This window comes from Saccostrea echinata, unplaced genomic scaffold, assembly GCF_033153115.1.
Source record: "Saccostrea echinata isolate AGI-Se365-2 ecotype Australia unplaced genomic scaffold, CSIRO_AGI_Sech_v1 ptg000060l, whole genome shotgun sequence".
In the NCBI taxonomy this organism is placed as follows: Eukaryota; Metazoa; Mollusca; class Bivalvia; order Ostreida; family Ostreidae; genus Saccostrea; species Saccostrea echinata.
In genome coordinates, this window is record NW_026889809.1 from 3119684 (window position 1) to 3141941 (window position 22258).

The 22258-nt window shown below is 32.0% G+C and overlaps 2 protein-coding genes across 2 annotated transcripts; both read right to left on the reverse strand.

Annotated features, from left to right (window-relative positions):
* Positions 1–583: 583 nt before the first annotated feature.
* LOC133174929 (mucin-2-like) lies at positions 584–6110 on the reverse strand. The gene is made up of 7 exons (XM_061310022.1): positions 5995–6110; positions 5605–5734; positions 5365–5507; positions 2475–4649; positions 2157–2313; positions 1747–1832; positions 584–719 (listed from the first exon to the last, which is right to left on the reverse strand). The coding sequence occupies exons 1-7, from the start codon at positions 6108–6110 to the stop codon at positions 584–586; spliced, it is 2943 nt and encodes a 980-aa protein (XP_061166006.1).
* An 8416-nt stretch (positions 6111–14526) lies between these two features.
* On the reverse strand, positions 14527–20922 carry LOC133174930 (mucin-2-like). The gene is made up of 9 exons (XM_061310023.1): positions 20866–20922; positions 19786–19934; positions 19463–19577; positions 19228–19370; positions 17619–18782; positions 16101–17513; positions 15728–15887; positions 15098–15180; positions 14527–14662 (listed from the first exon to the last, which is right to left on the reverse strand). The coding sequence occupies exons 1-9, from the start codon at positions 20920–20922 to the stop codon at positions 14527–14529; spliced, it is 3420 nt and encodes a 1139-aa protein (XP_061166007.1).
* Between the last annotated feature and the right edge of the window lie 1336 nt (positions 20923–22258).

Below are 22258 nucleotides of genomic sequence, written 5' to 3' on the forward strand. Positions count from 1 at the left end.
CCGTATTTGAACTCATGAAATATGAAGATAACGAACAGTATTCAATCTCGAAAGTCCAATGAAACGATACATATTTGGAGCAGAGCAAACACGGACCTCAAAATTTAGAGGTGGGATCAGGTGCCATGGAAGAGTGATCATCCCCTGCCGACCAGTCACAACCGCAGTGTACTCCTTGTCATGATCGAAAAAACCCGGAAAAATCCGTAGACAGTTCAATGTATAAATAATGGCCTAACAATTAGTATGAAAAATATATTTCACAAGGAAATTATATACCTGGTAATTGACAACTTACAGGGAATAGTAAACTGATATTTTCTAGTTTAAAATATTTTAACTACATCATCAAACTGTAATATGACGCATATCGGAAATACTGAACTTGATTATACTTGTATCTGAGTATAAGAATATAAAGAGTATTACTCAATAAAACACAACATTGCAATGGTAAACAAAGCGGGAATAAACAAGTTTGTGAAAGCTGTTAAGTCTCTGCTGTCATTCTGGGCTGGATCTGAAGGCGCCTCGATTTGATTTTCACTGAACTTTATTTCATGTGTTCATGTTAAACTTAAGATCAGAGGTCATTTGTTTCTGACGTGGCTTTCTTGAAGGTTGCAATGTCTTCTGTATCATTAATATCTAACGTCGTGTTACTGTGTCCATTCATTTGTAAATCTTGATTCTTGGTTCTGGACCTTTGTTGCTTCTTCCTGTTTAAATAATACAAAGTGTCTTTGATTTGAGTTGAAAATATATGCCCTGAACCAGATATCATATACAATTTCGATTTCAGTTACCTACCAGACTCCCACTACTGTACACTTTAAGTAATTTATAGGAGGTCATTTTCTTGAATTTCTAAGATGAACGTATTCCATATTCATTGAAATTGTAAATTTATGATGAAGAATAGCCATATAATCCACAAAATAAAACATATATTGATTTTTTTTAAATTTAATTATTTCATATTTTCTATACTTACTATAACCTGAAACTCAAAATATTAGAAAAGATGAAGAAATCAAACAGTGACCAATCCCCTGACGACCGGTCACACCCGCTGTGAGGTAAAAGTAGTAATCAGAAGTCACAATTTGTATAAAACAATGACCTAATAAATGACGGGAAACATTTCAGTCAAAGTACGACCCAACCATACGCTGTAGTTGCAGACAGTCATTAAAAGGGCCATAGAATTTGTGAAGAGCTTACTTTCAAATGTTGAAAGCCTCGTAATATCAACTTATTTGTTGGTACACTGCCTCGGTTTAAAAGGTGATCATACTCAGAGCATGTTCTTACATACGAAATCATTTGGGAGACATACTTTATGCAAGTGATAGTGGAGTATTACTACATAAATAGGGGAAGTTGACGATGGACAAAATGAAGCCATTTTTCTTCTTCATATAGTATGGTTGTTAGTCGGCCATTGGCGTCTACAGTTAGTATAATAAACAATTATAAAACTTAAGTGGCAGACTTTGTAGTGTCTTATTTAAAGGTCACAGGGATATATCGATTATACGTTTGAATACATTTTTAAAAAATGTTGTTGAACAAAACGTATATCGCAAAGTTATAAAAACACAATGTTTTCTACACCTACATTGTCATTATGACAAGCTTTGGTTTAAATAATAAAGGAATCTGAGTGTGATGGCCTTTTAATTCAGGTCTTTTGAACACTATGCATAGCTACATGTGAAGAACAAAGGTAAAAAAAAAACTTGCCTTCTATACATGACTATGATTCCTATGACGATGATTAAAAGCAACACTACCGATACAGCAACTCCAGCAACCAGGCCGGTGTGACTCTACAAATATAATTGGTATTAACAGTGATAAATCATAAATAAGGTAGAAAGAAAGAAAAAAAGTAATATTGCTTCAGAGTTCATAAATCGACGCTAATTTTAATAAAATGTCAGTGTTTTGAATTTTGTTTTCTTCATCTTTTCGTAATAGAAAGGTTCTTAGTTGAAAAAGAATTAAAATGACGATAGCTGTTTTTTTTTTTTTTTTTTTTTTTTTTTTTTACATAAGAATAAATGCTACTATAAACAAAGGGAAACTTGCATCAGGAAATCGCTGTGTTTACAAAAGAATAATGCAGATCAGAACGAAGCTTTATGTCAAACCTTGTTATTCAGGATTTTCTTCTTTGGATTGACCTCCCCCTGATATTGTTTTAGCTTTAATGTCTGAAGAGCTGATCGAATACCGTCCTTGAACTGTTCTTCCTGAAGGTCGCAATGTAGGCAGTTGTACGTATACAGTACTTCCGTCACTGGGTCACTGAAGAAGTTAAACAGAATAATATAGAATATCTACTTGCTTCTTTTACTCAAAGTTCAATAAAGTATTAGTTTTCCACGGATGGACTGAATCATAACTATATTAAACTTCATTAAATGCTGTAGTGAAATAATGTTTTTGCATTTATATTTCTGACTCACTTGTTTTCACTAAACACCAGTTCAGCTCTAAATGCTATATGCAAAGATGAAATGTCTCTTTGATCAAGTTGTTTCAAATATATTTGTATTTTGTCTTTCAGTTGTAGAAGTTGTTCCTTTGACACTTTGCCAAATATCCTTATAGTTTGCTTTTGATCTCCAGTGCTGTGTGGTGTAATTTTCTCTTTGGGAACTGTTAATATTTCACTTGTCACAGTCATTGTTGTCGGAGTTGACGAAATTGTTCTTGTAGTTGTTGTTAAAGGCGTTGTGCTTTTCTTTGCTTGTTTGGGAGTTTTATTTACATTTGTTGATGATACTAATTGTTTAGTTACTGTTACTGATTTCGAAAACATGGAATTTCTTATTTGTGCCGTAGTACTTAATAAAGGGGTTAGAGTGTTTGGGGATTTGATAAGTTTTGTTGAAGTTACAATAGCTTTTGATGGAGTCGCTAATGTTGCAGTCGCTAATACTGATAAATTTTTTGTTTTCTTTGGTGTTAAAATCGAAGACTTTGGTCTTGTTGAGGTTTTTTGCATAATTGTTGTTTTCCTTGAAGTAGATGTTGGTACATTGTTAGTTGTTGATACTGTTGAAGGAGTGGTTGATTTTGTAACTTTTGTTGTTAGTTGTATTGTGGTTGCAGAGGTAGTGCTTGTTGGCGAAGGTGAAGTGATTGTTGTAATTTGTGTAGTGGGCGTTGCTTTTGACTTTGTTTTCGTTGGTGTAGTAGTTGTGGGTGTAGAAATTTTTGTTGCAGTAGTTGTTATTGGTGATGGAATGGTGGTTGCTGAGGGCTGTACTGTTGTTGCTAGTTGTCTGGTTGTTATAGGTGTTATTGTTGATTCATATGTTGTTAGTGAATTGGCTTTTGTTGGAGTTGTTTTTGTCGTTGTTATTTTCTGAAGAATGGTGGCTGCTGTTGAATGTGCAGTTGTTATGGGTTGTGTGTATGTCGTCGGTGTCGTTGTTTGTGTTGTGTTTGTTGATGAAGAAGATGTTGTCGATGTTCTTGCTGTTTTTGGTGTTGCTTTAAGTGTAGTAGTTGCTGATGATGTGGTTGATGTTGGTGATGTTGGCTTTGTTACTGGTGGTAGCATGGTGGCTACCGTTGATTCTACGATTATTGTTGGTTGTATGGTTAGTGTTGCAATGGATGATGGTTTACTGAATGTTGGTGTAGTTATTGATGATGTGGTTGCTAATGGTGTTGTTGTTACTGATGGGGAAGTGTATGTTTGTGTTGTGATTGTTGTTGATTTTGTTGTTGGGGTAGTTATTGTTGTTGGTTTCGTTGTTGTTTGATGAGCAATTGTAATTCTTGGTTTACTCGTTGTTGTTGGTAAAGCTGTTCTTATTGTAGTTGTTGTGTTTGCAGTTTTTGGTTTATTAGTTGTCGCTTTAGGATTTATTGACCTTTTTTCTTGGCTAGTCGATGTTGAAATTGTGTCTATTCTAGATGAGTTTGTGATTGTTTTTGGTGTAGATGTTGTTATTTGGATATGGGTTGTTATTGTGGCTTTTCGTTCAGTGATTGTTGATGGTGTATTAGTGATTATAGTCGTGGTTGTTGGTTTATAGTCTGTTTTCGTTGTGGTTGATTTTGACGGAGCTGCGGTCGTAGTTGGTGCGATTGCTGTCAGTGTGGTGTTTTTGTGTTTTGTAGCTGTTGTTGTTGGTCTGGTCGTTGGTGGTATGATGGTTGTTGACATGGAAGTAGTTGATTTTGTTGTTTTTGTTTGTTGTCTTTTTGTTGTCACTATTGATTTATTGGTTGTTGGTATTGCAATTGTTGTTGACGGACCTATATGTTTGTTGATTGTTGTCGGTATGGTTGCAGTTAGTTTAGTAACTTTTGTTGATGTGGTCTTTGCTTTGATTGTAATTACTGGTGTTGGTATTGATGTCACTTTAAAGGTTGTTGTATTCGATAGTATTGTTTTTGTTGATGATGAAATAGATATTTTAGGTCGTGTTGTTGTTGGTTTGGCAGATGTTGATTTGGATAGTGCAGTGGTTTTAATTAAAGTAGTCATTGCAAATGAAGAAGGTTTTGATGGTGTGTCTGTCAATGCTGTTGAAGTCGTTGAATTCATGGCTATAGTGTTTTTCTGATCACATTGTGGACCCAGAAAATGTAGCGAACACGACACCGTAAATTGTAGTTTTATCCTGAATTTTAGAAAAAATATATATACTGAAACAGGCTTCCTGGGCATTGTATTTTTAATTCAAGCAAACAGACTATAGACATGTCCTATTTACAGCGAATTTTATTTATAAAAACGGTTCTGTTCTATAACTTTTGAATGGGTCAACCAAGACCACGTGTCATGAATTTAGATCACAATAACATTTGTTGGGGTGTCTCCTCTGGTCGATACAATGACCTTGTCATCAAATACAATCTAACATTAAGTCAAATGCTGACTAACGTTTTTCATAGTAATTGTTGGCCATTATTTTCACTCTGAATTGTCACCTGATCCCACCGCTGATGTCTTAGAGGTCCGTGTTTGCTCTGCTCCTGATTTGTATTGTTTGAATGGACTTTTGAGCTTGAACAATGTTCGTTATCTCCATATTTCACTATAAATGCTACATACCAAATTAGGATGGAATATTAGAGAAGGAAAAAAAGGGGGGGACTATATAAAAAAGTCTCCGGGAAAGCAGCATTTAAGAAAATAAATGAAAAATGTCCATATTTATCATCATTTATAAACAATATGTGTTAGCTGGAAGATATGACATGGTCTTAAATGTATGGCGATATTAAATTATATGACGATAACGAATAGTAAACAAGCTTAAAAGACCATTGAAAGTGGAAAAGAAAATATTTAGTTAACATATGTCATGGGAAAATTTATTCATTGCAGCTTACCGTACGTTTTTCTTTCCAGGATTCGTTGTGATAGTTTGTACTGTAGCATTATTTCCATTGTAGGTGTAGTTTGTCACTCCAATATCATTATAGTAACTTCTCGAGTCATATTCAAAGACGTTTATTGATATTTGGAAATTAGGCTATAGTAGAATGATAAAAAATAAATAAACATTATTTGTTAAACAAAATACATCACTGACTGTTAAACAATATTGTTAATAAATGTGGAGCATTTACTTGACTCGTGATGTTCTTCCAGGTGTAAACAGCATGGTCTCTCAATGCAGGAATATCGGGGAATAAAAAATGATTTTTGTCATCAGCTCGCTGATCTGTATTTTTTCCTTTGCAGTTCAGAATCTGAAGTCTAAAGATGAAAAAATTACCACATGGAATAAATACAGTTAAGAATCTATTTAATCATCAGGACTCAATCCTTCAAAATAAGAAAGGGATAATGCATAAATACGTTCATCAATCTTTGCCAAAATTATAACGTATGTGTATTTCTTTGAGATTTTCTTACGAGAGAGAGAGAGAGAGAGAGAGAGAGAGAGAGAGAGAGTTTACCCCTGCAAAGGATGCAGACATATTTGGAAGAAAACATCACACTCGCTGCAGCCAAACCCTAAAAAACCATCACAGCAATGGTCCGAGTCTCTATTGTACTCTAGTAGCTTCACCGACACGTCATAGTCGCCAACTACCAACTGTGAGGACAAGAAAGCATTGGTGTATTCCATCAGCCGATTAATAATTTTATTTATTTATTTATTTATTTTTTTTTTTTTTTTTGACAACCGTTTGACACTATGATAATCATTTAGACGGGTGGACTTGGTAAAAAGTTTATTACATCATAAGGTCATTTGTGTATTCCCAATTCCTTGAAAGCCGCTTCGATAAATAAATATAATCTATAGCAGTTTGAGCCTTTATCTTTAATATATTTCTTTGAATTGTTAAAAAATGCACTGTTTGTACCATTTAAGGGCATATGAGATTGATTTAAATTAGTAAATTCATTCCTTGCCATAAATTCATCAAATTTTAATAGCAACTTTGGGATGTTGACTTTTGTCTCTTTCATACTTTTTTGTGGTGAAATAAATATATTATGTTAGTAAAATAAATAAATAAATATGAGTTAATTAAAAATTTCTAAAAGTAATAGTGTTTTTTTTCTTTTTAGCAAATTCACTGCAAATATCAAAGCTGCTCTTTATCATTAAAGGAGCCTGGGCACAGTTGCATTGCTGTTTTGTTTACAATTTAAGATTTTTATATTAATTAAAAAAAAATAACTTCAGTTTTATTGAATTGAACTTACAAGAATTCTTAGGAATCAATGACAAAAAAATTCTTCATAACATTACGTCAAACATCTGTGTTTGTAAACTTAGCTCTGTTATTGTTAATTTTACGTTCCACCGGGGTTGTTCAATTTGCATTGTTCACTCTGCACACTTCACTTAGAACGGACTGACAATACTGGTGAATTGGTTTTGCTTTCTTTCTACTCTGAATTTTCTGTATTAAAGTATTAATATTTTTCATTAATATACTATAATTTTTTCTTAGATATTAGGGATAAGATTACTTAGTGAAAGTGCAAGGATGTGTGCCAATCAAACGAGTCCCTAAATTTGTATATTTGATAATTTCCAGGTAAAAAGTTTCTAAACACGCCTTTATATTATTTTGGTGTAAAATGCTCTAGCAACATCATAAATCATGATATACTGAAAATTTTAGAAAATATTAACTTCGAATCGGTTCCCAAGACCTTTTGATGGATTACTATCTTTGGATGTGAAGTCATTTTTACTATAGATAACGTATTCATGGGTAAATAATATTCTTGTCTTTTCCCTAGTTCTGTGCAACATATTTTATATAATGAATAATATCATTACTGAATAAGGGTGAACTCAAAAAATAATGACCACCAAATGGAAATTTTTTGAAAAAAAATCCAATTAACTATAACATATTTTTCAAGTATATCATCGAATTGTACATGCATTCTAGTAAAAATTCCTGATGTTGCAATAGAAAAAGACAATTGAATAAAACAAATAACAGACAAACAATAAAACAAAGAATTTTTATAGTTAAACTTTATTTGAAAAAGAAAATATCACTACATCCTAAGAGACTGTCTAAAATACATAATCAAAAGAAATTATAGTTTTTATATGCTTCAAAATGGCATCAGGGATATAAATGATTAGAACTAAACCTTGAGTTTCTTCTCTTGTATATGTGAAAGAAAAGGCTTTTTGATTGTTATTTTACAATATTTTTTCAATTCTGGGTCGAAAAGTTTTAATGTGAAAGAAATATGAAACAGCAAAATTCCCCCAAATCATTTTTTGTCCATTAAAGTTAATTCTTTAAATCTAAGCCAAATTTTTTTTTTGACATACAAGCTTTCTTACAAAATACTAGATTTTAAAGTGACCCTATTTTTACATTATTGTGTTGCACTCCTGACACCTGATATGTATTTCATTTAACATTGTTTTAAAAATTAAAACTCAAAATAACCTATTCTTAATTTGTAAATCAGTTCATCGTTTTGATATTTTTTATCATATACGGCAAGTTTTTTTTTCATATTTTGAGGGCTTCAAAATATGATTATTTGTAATGTGTAATACATATACAACATATTTAAATATGTGTTAAGTGAAGAAAACTATTCTCTTAACTGTAAACTTGACTGTAAAATGTCTGTAATTAGTTTATAGACATAATGTTTTGAACATCAAATAGTATCAAACATTTTTTTTAATTTAATTTTTAGTAAACGTTAAAATAGATGAAGATCATTAATAATCATAAAACAGCTTTGTTGCACTCCTGACTACAGTAAAAATAAAACCACAGAACACTAGAATTCATAGTGTTGGCAACATCAAGTGGTAACGAAATTGTGCAACACTTCATAATTAAACACGTGAAAGTATTTAAACTTGTCTTTATATCCTGAATTATTCCCTATTTATGTCAAAAAACCAGCTAAGTGAAGATAAAATATATTTTATAGTATATTTTCCTTCAGGGGACAAACACTGTAAGCAACTGAGGTCAACAAGAAACATTCTACTCATCAATTTTGTCTTTGTATTTATTCATCACCAATAATTCAAACATATTTGTTGCACTTCTGACCAAAAGCATGGGAGTCTTTAAAGTAGAATTGTGAAGTGAAAATTATATCAGAACTTGTTCCGTTGTGTCAGTGAAGTTGAGGTGGAATTACTTGAATTTTATAACAATTTTTCAGTGTCTTTATTTTTTACATTCATAAAAAATCAAAGAAAAGATAAAAACACATCTGAATTGATAAAATTGAAAAAGAGAAGGATTTTAATAATTAAACTCTCAATAATTTAGCACTAAATTATTATTATAATAGATCATTATTAATTAAAAAAAATTCTTAGCATGAATAAAAGTCTCATCATATAACTTGAATCTTTAAAAAAATGTGTTGCACTCCTGACCATAAAAATTTAGATCTGAAACACAGACAGACCCTCTTATTGATAAATCTATTTGATAAAAATATTCTTTGTGTCTTTATTTTCCAAAATAAAAATCAGAGAATCATATACTGATAAAATTTTTTTTCATGCTGGGGAGCAAAAAATCAAAAGTTGCACTCCTGACATTATTGGGTATGCACAGATCCTTGACTCTCATTAACGATGCTTGTGATTTATATAACATTTTAAAGTTTTGCATATCAGTTATGAATTGTCTCTCAGATTTTTAAGATCGATGTTTTTTTGAAAACACTACATTTTTCTATTACACTCCTGACATGGTATAACATTTTTTTCAACAACAGCCATGACCACAACTTGGTCAAACAAAAGTTGCTACAGTCTATATTTAAAGCTCAATGCTTTAAATATTATCAGGGAAGTCTTTATTTCCAGCATAAACCATGATCATTTATTTCACAGATCTTCAAAAAATATTGAATTTTCAAAATGTCACATAAAGGTGTTGCACTCCTGATATTTTAGCATAATTTTTTGGGCATAACTTTTTTTGTGAATTGAGATATCAATGAGGTATTTGGCAGATATTTAGACATTATCTTTTCAATGACTCTCTCCCCTATCTCTCTCTTTTTGTAAAGGAGTGTAGTCCTGCATTTGATGCAATTTAACCTACCTTACTATTCTACGATTTGAGACAAGTTTGCCATTGTCGAGTAGTTCTTGTGAGGAAGTAGAAAATGTTTCAAAATACGACGTGATATATTGTTGGCACAGATACTTTGGTGAGACAAATAAATGTATCTGGGTGAAAAAATTTTGCTTCAAAAACACAGACAGACATTGAAAATTAAGAAAAACTACAAGTTAAGGGATTTAATGCTGTGTATAGGAAAAAAATTATTCCTAAATACAATCATTACTGTACATGTCTAGTAAAACATACTGAATACCATATGGTAGACGTTTTCTCAAAGAGAATTACAGTACATGTAAAACTTTGATAAAATGGTTCTAGAGAAAGAAAAAAAAAACGGAAACGGGGAAAAATATTTAAACGCGTTCTTCGCAATTGTCTGCTTCAAATTTCAATCAGTTTTAGGGGTTTAAGCAGATTAATGTATGCACAATAGATTGTTTATATACCTGTATATTTCTTAGGTAATTCAACAGCACTACAATATAAAAGGTACATCCTTTCATGGTGTTTCCGTTAACCCTTCAAACTTTCACATAAATTACACCTGTTTGCCATCACCCTTTTTGCGACACTATTAAAGGATGTAGAGACATCCAGACATTTGGACATCAGGCCACTGATAATATGGGATAAGGAATAGTTTAACATTGAAAGATGCCGGACATATACAGATAAAGATCGTTAATGAGGTCAGGATGCATTGACCATTTTGACACTTGTACTTTTTTTGAATGGGTTTCAATCAAATTAAAAGCTATGTCAAAAAGTCATTGGGGCTATCGGAACATATTTCTTAAGTGACCATAACATTTATATATATAGCTCTTTATGATTTTGCTAAGCGGGGTTTTTTCTTCACACGGACATTGCCGTTTATTAAATATTTGCTTTTATAATTTGTTCTGTGATCAGATAAGTTATCTTCTGTTGTCTTAAGGATGACTGTGGCAAAGGGCACGGCTTAAATACTACTATTGAACAAATCAGCTTAATAAATATTGATTTAGAATTATATTTATGTAATGTGAAGGGGAGGTGAAGGAGAAGAGAAAGTTTTTTACTGTCATACACATGTTCACTAGTGCCCACCATATTGAAAGACACGGAGGGATGATAAATAAATTTAATTATTACATAGAGTGAAAATATGGTATGTTCATTGTTATGAGATACTTTCAAAAATTTTACAATATAAAAATAATAAAGCATGTGATTTAAATAGAAACATGAAATATTCAATAAAATATATGGGATCAAATGATTCCGTGAAGTCTGTGGAGAATTCTGCATCAATCATTTTCTGTCCAAAATGCACAGAGATGGTTGTTTCCATTATGATCTGTACGTACAGATATAATCTCTGTTAATGGTCAGAGGTCACCAAATGGAATATTCAACAATCAATGAGACAGACTTTTGTATAGAAACTTATAACAATGAATAAATTCAAATATGTTAAGATTACAGCTGACAAATCTTGTAACAACATTGTATTTGTAAGGATCAATATTAAACCAACTTACACACTATCAGACAGCTGTCTCTTTAATAAAAATGGAACTAAGAAATTTTCAAATCTTATGATTTATCATTTGCAAAATTACTTTGTTGAAAAATCTTTCTTATCCAGCACACAAGTGAGTTTCTCATTGACAATTACTATCTTTGAGACCGGACACAAATTGTTCTTCTTTGTTAGCCGGCCTATTTTTAAATTCTTCTGAATTTATTATAGACCCTCTAAATGAGAAGAAAAGAGAACTCTTGCTGGGGTCTTCATTGAACATTTAATATATCGACAACAATGCATCAATTAACAAAAGTTATTTTCGTTCACATGCTGACTCGATATTTATGCCAGTAAACTCGAAATACAGACACCGCAGAGTCTGCCAAACCTGTTTTATATTTAAATGCTTTTCTGAGTAAATACGTTAATAGCCAACTAAAAAATAAACTTTATGATGGAGATGATGACTTTAGCTTTTCCATCATAAACCTCCCATATTTATGCGGTAATATTCCAATATCACCTGCATATGGTGTTAAGTCTCTCACCCGATTCAGTTCCCTCGAGCAAGTTCTGAGTACAATAAATCTTTAAATCGAGTTAGTATACAGACAAATTATCATATACAGAGCTTCCAAGTAAGCATTTCGCAAATTCTATAGTCTGTTACAGCGCACTTTGAAAAATTAAGCATTTTGAATTTTTTTTCAAAGTGCGTTAAATTTGGGACGCACTTTGAAAAAAAATCTTCAAAGTACGAAAAAAAATATGCACTGCTTGGTCAGTTTTCTTGCAAATTTTAGGTATTACTCAGATTACTTCTAAATCTTTAATTTGGTATTATAAAAAGGCTAGACATGTCAAACAGCATATCAAGGTCATACCAGTTATGTAAATACATATATTTGGGTGGGAAAGATAAAGAGTTGGCTGAGGGACCTCCTACCTGTCTTCTCCTCCTTTCCGTTGATGGTAGATCAATTCATCAGTTTTTCGAAAGAAATATAACAAAATAATACTGTCTATTACTAAAAACTAAGTCAAGAATTTTTGTTTTATACTTACTTTTTCAAAGCGCGTTAAGTGTCTCCATGGAAAAAAAATACCGATTTACACTCTCAATGCGCTTTGAAAAACATTTTCAAAGTGCATTGATTTTTGTCCCAAATTTAACGCACTTTGAAAAAACTTCAAAGGGCGTAATTTTTTCAAAGTGCGTTGCCACAATGGTCGATAAAATCACCTAGTTTGTAAATACAACATTGGATCGTTTTTTAAATGACATGTTTCAAACATTATAAGGTAATCGTTTACACTACTTTTGATTACTCCGTTTACCTGATTAAAACAGAAGGTTTACAGCTTTTTTGACCGGTCGAGAAGGGATTCTTACTCCCCCAAGGCACCTGATCATACCTCTGGTTTTTACAGGGGTTCGTGTTTTGCCCTTTTAACGATTCATACTGCTTATTGGATTGATGAGATGATCAATCACCTTTCTTTGTTTTCACCGTTATATCATAAACTCTGAGGGAAATTAAGAGAAAAAAGGAAAGGGCGATTATCAGACAAAATTTTGAAGTCAACCTTAATGAAATTTATCGGGAAAAAATATGGGTAATCATAAAAGAGATAAAAGACAAATGCCAAGCAATCCACAAAGAATGCCGATTAAAATTGTCCTTTTATATCTTCAGTAAATCTTACAGCGTTATTTACAATGATGTTCGCCTGTACATTCAAGCAATCCAAAATTCAAAGATGCGCAATTGTATTATGCACCCATTTACATCTACAAGTATAACCTGAGATGTTACAAAATTCAAACAACATCAGGTCATATCGTATCAGCTGATTACAAGGGATCGGTGGCCGATCAGTCTCACTGGTACGGTTTATGTATGACTATTTGTTTAACCGTAATATATGCAATCTGCATTTACTTCAGCAATACAACCGAGTTAAAATTGATATTCTCCAAGAACCATTTATCTCTGTTATCATGGTTAATAATGAAAAAAAATGAACAGTTCGCCCTTACTGTATGTTTCTGCAAAATGAATAATTATCCCTTATTACTGTAGTCAAATATTTAAGTCAATGGTTGTGGTGTTGTGTTGATTGAGAAATTACTTAAATCAACTTTGATGTAGCTTATTGAGAATATCCGAAAGTTTATATTTACATCACAGGTTTATCTCTTATTCGCGTTTATTTGTTTTCCATTATTTTTATGTCCTATCAATTAAACAATGTGAGTGAACATTTAAGCATAAAAAATAAGAGTAGAATTCCTCAATATTTTTTAATGAAATGACGGCAATACAATATAAAAGTAATTTAGCACTTGATATATATTTCAATAAACACACTTCCTTTTCATGATATAATACTGTTTTGCGTAAGGACATGGTGAAATTATGCTCGATAAAATATATTATAGAAAAGTCTTCCATGTTGTTGCTGTCCTTATTCATATCCAACAATCGTTTTGTGAGAGCAATTTAAGGATAGAATAAATAACTGGTTGGATAAAATTATTTTCAACGCCAAAATATGGCAAAAATTCTCTCTCTCCTCGTATAAAAATTTTCCAATTTTGTTTGGTTCAGTGCGTATCTTATACACCCCTAACTTCCCCTATCATATATTGACCCTATTAAAAGTCGGGCTAATTTACATATTTTTGAATTAAATTGTTGAACAAGTGATACAAATGTATATGAAATTAAAATAACTCTATACATTGAACCACAACAAAACCTAACTAATAATTAACACAATTGCATGATTTAATTATGTATAAAATCTCTGTCAAGTTATTCTCCAACATTTCTTGATCTTTTTTCAACAATTTTACTGTTTAACAGTGCTACTGATAAGTAACAAATATTTACAGAAAAAAAATTAGTAAATAATAAACATGTTGATACTATTGTCTGTATCAAACACACACAGAAATGTTCATACAGGCCTCACAAAAGATACACGAATATGCTATGTTGTTATGTTTTTTCCTTTCAAAAGTAAGAAGTTATTTCAGGATCAACAATGTGTCTTGAATCGATTTTGTCATCATTATTAATCAAGTGAAGGAATATTGTACATCGTATATGAAATAACACAAGGTATTGGCACGATAATATTGGAATTGGAGCATTTCATTACTCCATTAATTTGTGATAAAATATTTCATGGCATAAAAAATATCGTAAAACAATCCATAGAGTATGTTCAATACAAAAAAGACATGGCACTTCAATATCAATGAGACAATTTTTCAATGCTGCCTGGTAAAAATGCCACCACGATAATTAAACTTGCCACACATATATGTTCACGATATTAATTCCCTGCAGTCATTTTGTGACGGACCTAATGGTGCCTCGGTCGTCGCTGACTTAGCCTCCTGTTGACATCATTTCAATTTAAGGTCATAAGTCACTGGTGTCAGATGTAGGTATTTTAAAGGTTGCAACGTCTTCTGTATCTTGTATATTTAACGCCATGTTAGTATGTCCGTTCATGTGCAACTCCTTCTCCTTGCGTCTGGATCTCTGTTGCTTTTTCCTATAATTATCACAGAGAACGTTTTTTAAAATATTGTTTGTATTTGATACGTAACAAATTGCTACAAATTTCTTCATCCACATAATTTACCATATTAATAATTTTACGCTTTCGTAGGCAACATCCTATTTCGCGCAAACATGTTTTAGCGCTTTCAGCATGTATGTGCATTGTAATTTATTATTTTCAAACTGAAGTTGAATCTTATTCATAATCTTACTGATGACAAATCAGTGTAGTTGTTTTCAACTTCAGATTTAAAAATTATGAACGACAGTATAAAATTGATCATATTTTGGCGGTGTCTCCGTGAATTACTACCACTAGCAATGATGCCTGATGTACCAAAGATCCCTATAAAATGATTATACAGTATGTGACTAATGAGTATAATCATACATGAGTAATTTTAAAAAATAAAAATGAAAAACTGACCTTCTATACGTAACTGTGATTGTGACGATAATTAATAGCAACACAACAGATACAACAACCCCAGCAACCAGTCCAGTGTTACTCTACAATATCAGAGCGAAGCATAACTCTTGAATTCACAATATGTAGATGGCGCCTCTTGATTATTTAATATAATGGTAAGTTATAAAAACAATTTTCGCTCTCTTTCATTCTGTTAGTTAAGGAAACCTTAAACCTTTAAAGAGAAAATTATTTTAATGCCAGAGATTTGTTTTTACCACAAACAGTTCAGAAAATCATCATCAGTAATTGTGTTTGGAGATGTATTAATCAAATCAATAAGCAGTGGATTTACAAATGTTAAATTGTTTTCTTTCTTGAAATCAAATTTTTACAATCACAAATACACGAACATAGTAAATCTTCTAAAACTACAAAAGAATAAGATGTAACTTTAAATAAATATCGTTTGTTGTTAAGGAATCCTCATTGTTACAATTTATCATTTATATACTTCATAATTAAAAATATGACTTATAAAAAAGTTTACAACACATTGTGCTTTTTTAGGGTTGACTTCCTGATAAATTCTCATATGCAGTATTTTATAACTTTAATATTTATAATCAAAATAAAGGTTTACTATACCTTGTTCTTATTCAGAACTATCTTCTTGGGATTGACCTCCCCGTTGTATTGTTTAAGCTTCATTGTCTGAAGAGCTGACTGGACACCATTCTTAAACTGATCATCCTCGAGGTCACATTGTAAACAGTTGTAGTTGTATAGAATCTCCGTTACTGGGTCACTGAAAAAGGTAACAAAAAGTATTAAGTAAAGAAACATATATTTTGTTGTATTTATTTTCTGAAGAAATGGAACGTTAATGTATTGTTTTTTTTTTTTAGATAAAGGAAAAATCAAACCCATGAGATGTTCCTGTTTTCAATAAGACATATATTGATTAATACTCTGTAAAGTACCATAATTGATTTCTTATAAAAAATACTTCTTTACTTACTTATTCGTACTGAACATGAATTCAACTTGAAACTCAATCTGTAACGATTGTTTATCAGGATTCAGTTGCTGCAGATGCTTTATTATTTCCTTTTTGAGTTGCTGTAATTGGTCCATTGACACTTGACCAAGTATCCGGATTGTTTGTTTTCTACTTCCTCCAGGGGGATTTACATTGGTTGCCTCTTGTATTGTGGTGGTGGTTGGTATAGTGTTTTTCGTTTGTGTGGTCGCTGTACTTGATGGAGTTGTCATTGTTTTTGGTCTGGTAGTCGTTGATATACTAGTAGGTGTATAAAATAATTCAGTCCTGGTTTGTGATGTTTTCGGTAAAGTGGTTGTTGTTAATGATGTGTTTGTCATCAGTGTAATTGTTGGTTGTGAAGGTGAGGTTGATTTTGCTGATACAGATATTTTTGGTAAAATAGTTATGGCTGATGTTGTTTGTTTTGTGACGGTTTTTGGTAATGTAGTATATGTTCTTGAAGTGGTTGTTGCTGTTGCTGATGCATTGATTATTTGTGTAATGATCTTTGAAGACGTAGTGGCTGTTGTTGCTGGTGTAATGGTCATTATTGTTGATGTATTCGTTGTTGTAAGTGTTGGTGAAGAAGTTGGTACTTTTGTTTTAGGTGCAGAAGTCGTTACTTTTGGTTGAGTTGGTGGTGGTGTAATTGTCGTCGTTGTTAGTGTAGTAGTCGTTGTTGTAAATGTTGGTGTAGAAGTCATTGATGTTAGCTTAGTTGGCGTTGATGCATTTCTAGTTCTTGTTGGTTTTGGTATGGTTGTTGTTATTGGCGTAATGGTTGTTGTTGCTATGGTGGTTGATTTTGTTTGTTTTGGTGAAGTTGCCGTTTTTGCAGCTTTAGTTGATGTTTGTGTAGCTGTTGTAGTTGTTGGTTTTGTTGATTTAGATTTAGTTGTCACTATTGTTGGTTGAGTAAATGTTGGTTTAGTGGTTATTGTTGTTGGTTGAGATAGTGTTGGTGTACTTGGCGTACTTGTAGGTTGTGTATTGGTCATTGTTGTTGAAGTGGTTGTTGTTAGTGTTATGGTTGTAGTTGATGTTATGGTCGTTGTCGTTGTTGATTTAGATGTTGTGGTTGGTGGTGGTACAATGTTTGTTGTTTGTGCACTGGTCGATGTTGAATTTGGTGAAGTTGTTGTTGTTGATAGTGTAATCGTTGTTGATTTTGGAGTTGCAGTTGTTTTTGGTTTTGGTGTAGAAGCTGTTGCTCTTAGTTTTGGTGTAGTAGTTGTTGGTTGTGGTGTAATGATTGTAATTAATTTTGGTGTGGTGATTGTTGTATTTGTCATGGTTGTTGTTGGTGAAATCGTTGTTGTTGATTTTGGTGTTGTAGATGTTGTTGGTTTTGGTGTTGTTGTTGTTGGATTTGGTGAAATAGTCGTTGTTTTTGCTGAAGTGGACATTTCTGTTGATTTTCGTGAAGTGGTATTTGTTGGTTTTTGTGAAGTAGTCATTGCTGTTAGTTTTGATGAAGTAGTTGTTTTGTTTGGTGTAATGGTTGTGGTTGGTTTTGGCGTAGTGGTTGTTGTAAGTTTTGGTTCAGTGGTCAATGTTGGATTTTGGGTAATGGTTGTTGTTGTTGGTTTTGTTGTAGTTGTCGTCGTTAGTGTAGTTGTTGTTTGGTTTAGTGTTGATGTAGATATTTTCGTTGGGTTTGGTTTAATGTTTGTGGTTGGTTTTGGTGAAGTAGTTTTTGTTGGGTTTGGTGAAATAGTTGTGCCTCTTTTTAGTGCAGTTGTTGTTAATGATTTTGGGGTAATTGTTCTTATTGATAAAGTGGTTGTTGTTAGTATTGGTGTAGTGGTTGTTATTAAGGTAGTTGTCGTTTGGTTTGGTGTTGGTGTAGTAGTCGTTCTTATTGTTGGTAAAATGGTTGTTGTTGTTTTTATTGCTGCAGTTGTTGTTGGTAGAATCATTGTTGATTTTGGTGTAGTAGTCGTTGTTGTTGGTTTTGGTGAAGTAATCGTTCCTGGTTTTCGTGTAGTAGTCGATATTGTTGGTTCTGGTGTATTGGTTGTTTTTAATTTTGGTGTAGTCATCGTTGTTGTTGGTGTAGTCCTTCTTGCTGAATTTGATGTAATGGTCGTTGTTGTTGGTTTATGCCTAGCAGTCGTTGTTTTTGGTTTTAGTGTAATGGCTGTTGTTGATTTTTGTGTAATGGTTGTTGTTGTCGATTTTTGTATAGCAGTCGTTGCTGTCGGTTTTGGTGCAATGGTCGTTGTTGTTGGTTTTGATGTTGTTGTTGGTTTTGATGTTGTTGTTGGTTTTGATGTTGGTTTTGATGTTGTTGTTGGTTTTGATGTTGTTGTTGGTTTTGATGTTGGTTTTGATGTTGTTGTTGGTTTTGATGTTGGTTTTGATGTTGTTGTTGGTTTTGATGTTGTTGTTGGTTTTGATGTTGTTGGTTTTGATGTTGTTGGTTTTGATGTTGTTGTTGGTTTTGATGTTGTTGGTTTTGATGTTGTTGTTGGTTTTGATGTTGTTGATTTTGGTGTAATGGTTGTTGTTGTTGATATTTGTGTAGTAGCCGTTGCTGTTGTTGTTGTTGGTTTTGATGTTGTTGTTGGTTTCGGAGTTGTGGTTGTTGTTCTTTTCTTATCACACCGTGGACCAAAATAATTTGCTGGGCATGAAACTGTCAGTTGTAGTTTTATCCTAGATAATGGGAAACTGATCTATCAAGCATACTAAATATTTAAAAGATTCAATTTTATTTCGGATAATTCAGTGTTTTACATTGCATGATATGCAAATTAATCTTATCATTGATCTAAGACTGAATAAAGTGTATCAACTGTTATGATAATGGGAAACATGGAAAGGGGGGAATGGTGGACAGTATTTTCGTAAAAGGAAATCACATGGTAACTTCTGATGTACCAATTTCCATGGGTTTCAAATTTAAGTAACTTGGTTTTTCACTCAGTAAACAGATAAATAATATAACTGATGTGTACATGTATCATCAAATGGTATAGTCAAGGCTACTTCATTAAACAAAGAATTTCTAGTATGTGTTAAACTCAAAGACTGACCCATGCAGAGTAGATAACCCTTAATTTTTTAATAAAAAGATTTCATCCATTTCGTTGTTTCTCACCATAAGTGTTTTTTTCCTGTTGTTGTCTTGACAATCAATCCTGTAGTTGTATTTCCTCTGTACACATAGCTTGTCACACCAAGATCATCATTGCCATCGAGAGAATCGTAGTCATAGGTGTGCACCGATATTTGAAATGAGGGCTATGAACAAGGAGGGTAAAATGAGAAATAATATTTTTGACTGCTAAATATCATTTATGATCTTTCAATATATGTAGTCAAAAAGCATTTACTTGTCCCCTGATATTCCTCCACGCGTAGTTATCAGCGTTATTCAGAGCGTTCGCAAATAAAAACCTGTGCGTGTCATCAACTCGCTGGTCTTCATCTTTCCCTTGGCACATCTGTCTGTAGAAAAAAACCCTGAGAATCATTTGAACTAAATCTAACATTAGTTAAAAACCTTGTAATTTTTCATTAAAATATTTTTACTGGCAGACAATTACATTGTATCGAAAATCTTTAAATTTCAGAATATCACTGAGATAATTTAAATTTTTTTTTTTTTTAAATCTCTAACGAATTCAATCTGATAAATTAAGAGAGGGAGTCTTACTTTTGTGTTGGTAATAAAGGTTGTAAACAGATCTGGAAATAAACATCACACTCGCCACGACAGGACCATAAAAATTTATCACAGCACCTGTCTGGGTCTCTGTTGTACTCCAGTAGCTTCACAGACACCTCATAGTCTCCGAAAGCAAACTGTAAGATCGAGTCAGTATCATTCTAAGCTTAAGAAAAAAAAAAAGCTTCTTGGTATGACATGTAACTCATACTTTATCCAAATGAATTTACAATGAAACAAAATTATATAATGAATATAAAAATATTCATGAAATTTTATTAAAAGAATACTTTTATACTATTAAAAAATTAACCTAAGGTGTTTCTTATCGTATTGATTATAGTGATAGTGCATTTTTCCCACTGAGATGTAAGGTGTAAGATCTAAATTATACAAATGTTTTCATTTTTCAACATGCAGTTGGATTAATATCTATTGATACAATGTGGCGATTTATGCAATCATGTGTAGTTTTATGGCACAATAGTAAAATAAAATAATGTAAAGAATTTTACACATCACATTTAATATTAATATTGATATAATGTTATCCTTGCACATAGTGCTTTTTGTAGATTTTATTTGTTATTTGTTGTTTCTTTTATCGAAATAATGACAATAAAAATTGTTTAATCAACTTTAAAAAAGAATAAAAATAAATCTTGTACTGTAATGTTGATAAATGTAATTTTCATTAAATTTTCATTATAAATAAATGTTGTGCTTGACATGTGTTTCACACAAATTGTGTTGCATAAAAAAGACTTCATAAGGATAAACCAATAAAAAATTATTTTCAATTCTCACAGAAATATAAAAGGACAGATCTCGATTATTTTCATCTGCTTTTCAGTGTCTGGACTTTAATTTGTATTAATACACATAATTCTAGAAAATCAATTATTCAAACGTAAATCAAAAGAGTTGTAAAAAAATTGTCCAAATTGTAGATGCTTTCTTTTTCTAAATGACTTTAACACAACGTTTTTCTTAATCAAATTCGCATTTTTATGAATTTTTTTCCCACACGTTTTAGTACTTTAAGAATATGCCATATCTTGTCTATACCTCTATGTTCTTTAGGTATATCCACAGTAAAAGTATAAATCTCTTTGTTCTCCCCATGATGCGTGCCTGTTTTCTGCCTCTTTTTACATTCATATACTAGTATTTACTATATCTACCGTGAGTTGTTACAAAAATCAAATGTAAATAACACGTAACAACATAAGATAACAGGTGATAGGTGACCCGACGCCCGGTCAATTTCCAAAAACTCATACATGTCGATCCTCTGTGTCTTGTAAATCTACCTTTATTGTACAAAAGATGTTAACATCCCACTATCTAAGATAAGAAGATAACAAGGGGATAGGTGACCAAAACACTCGATCAGAGAGTTTCCCAAAACTTATCACGAATCTACAGAACATGATTGACAACTATCGTTATTAATTCCTGATAAAACATATAACCACGCATGCAAGTAAATCAATGTGCATCCCGTCCGAGTGTCATTTACTTTTGAAGAAAAACGGAAAAGCAAGAACCTACAGATTGTTGGAGTAAGAGTTTGTTTCTTCAATTCTATTCAGATCAAAATATTTTTCTTGATGGATATGGAGTTAAAGAAGTATAAAAAGTAACATATGATATCAAGTGAAAAAAAAATAGAGTAAAAATCATAGCAGTGGACATACAATCAAAATCAAAACATAAATCAAACATATGCGTAAATTTTTAGAAAGAAGTTTTTCTTAAATCCAGGCATTTTATTTTTAATGAAAATTGACAAAAATATGTACTAGGCATATTGCACGCCATGTTCGTCCATGAGTTTCAATCATATGTAATATGGGGTCAACATCGTTTAACACAATGTCTCGTTCGTGGGATATTATGAAATTCAAACATCGGACCACTTTAGATTGAGAGATAACGGGGGATTGACAGGCTGATGAGAAACAAATAACAAGGTCACAGATAGTTTGTTTATGAATGAAATCCTTCTTGACTTCAAAAGTTAATTAAGCATCTTTTAAAGCAGAAAATTAATTCATGGGGCAAAAAATATATGCACATAGAGAAAAACAAGAGATTGCAGTCATGTATTGAGACTCCTCAAGACTAAGGATATGCACCAAGTTAAAATGAAAAAGCTTGTATTGTTTGTAAAAAAAATACTGTTTTGAAAAGAATAAAGTTCTTTGCTGAAGTATTTGAATGAATCTATACTCACTAAGGATGTAGAAACACGCCATTCCTGGTCCAATAGCTTTAGAGAAGAGTTTTAAATGATCATACTCATCATTGTTTTTGAGTGATCATATTTATAACAAATCTTTAAGCATTTTTAAAGGGAATCTAATTTTTATTGATTTAAAATATGTTTCTTGTTTTATCAATGTTCGTTTTGATTAAAAGGGGCCTGGACACTTGCATTGCCGGTTTGTTTACAATT

Bases quoted from the DNA above. Each gene is read 5' to 3' on its own strand.
- LOC133174929 (XM_061310022.1), bottom strand. From the start codon at position 6,110: ATGGAATACACCAATGCTTTCTTGTCCTCACAGTTGGTAGTTGGCGAC. The intron at 1,833-2,156 runs GTTTGACATAAA...TTATATTTGTAG, and splicing joins AGAAAATCCTGAATAACAAG to AGTCACACCGGCCTGGTTGC. The intron at 720-1,746 runs GCAAGTTTTTTT...TTATTTAAACAG, and splicing joins ATCATAGTCATGTATAGAAG to GAAGAAGCAACAAAGGTCCA.
- LOC133174930 (XM_061310023.1), bottom strand. From the start codon at position 20,922: ATGGGGAGAACAAAGAGATTTATACTTTTACTGTGGATATACCTAAAG. The intron at 17,514-17,618 runs ACCAAACAAAAC...CACTTCAGCAAA, and splicing joins AAACCAACCACAACCATTAC to AACAACGACTATTTCACCAA. The intron at 15,181-15,727 runs GTATAGTAAACC...CTGATATTGTAG, and splicing joins TAGTTCTGAATAAGAACAAG to AGTAACACTGGACTGGTTGC.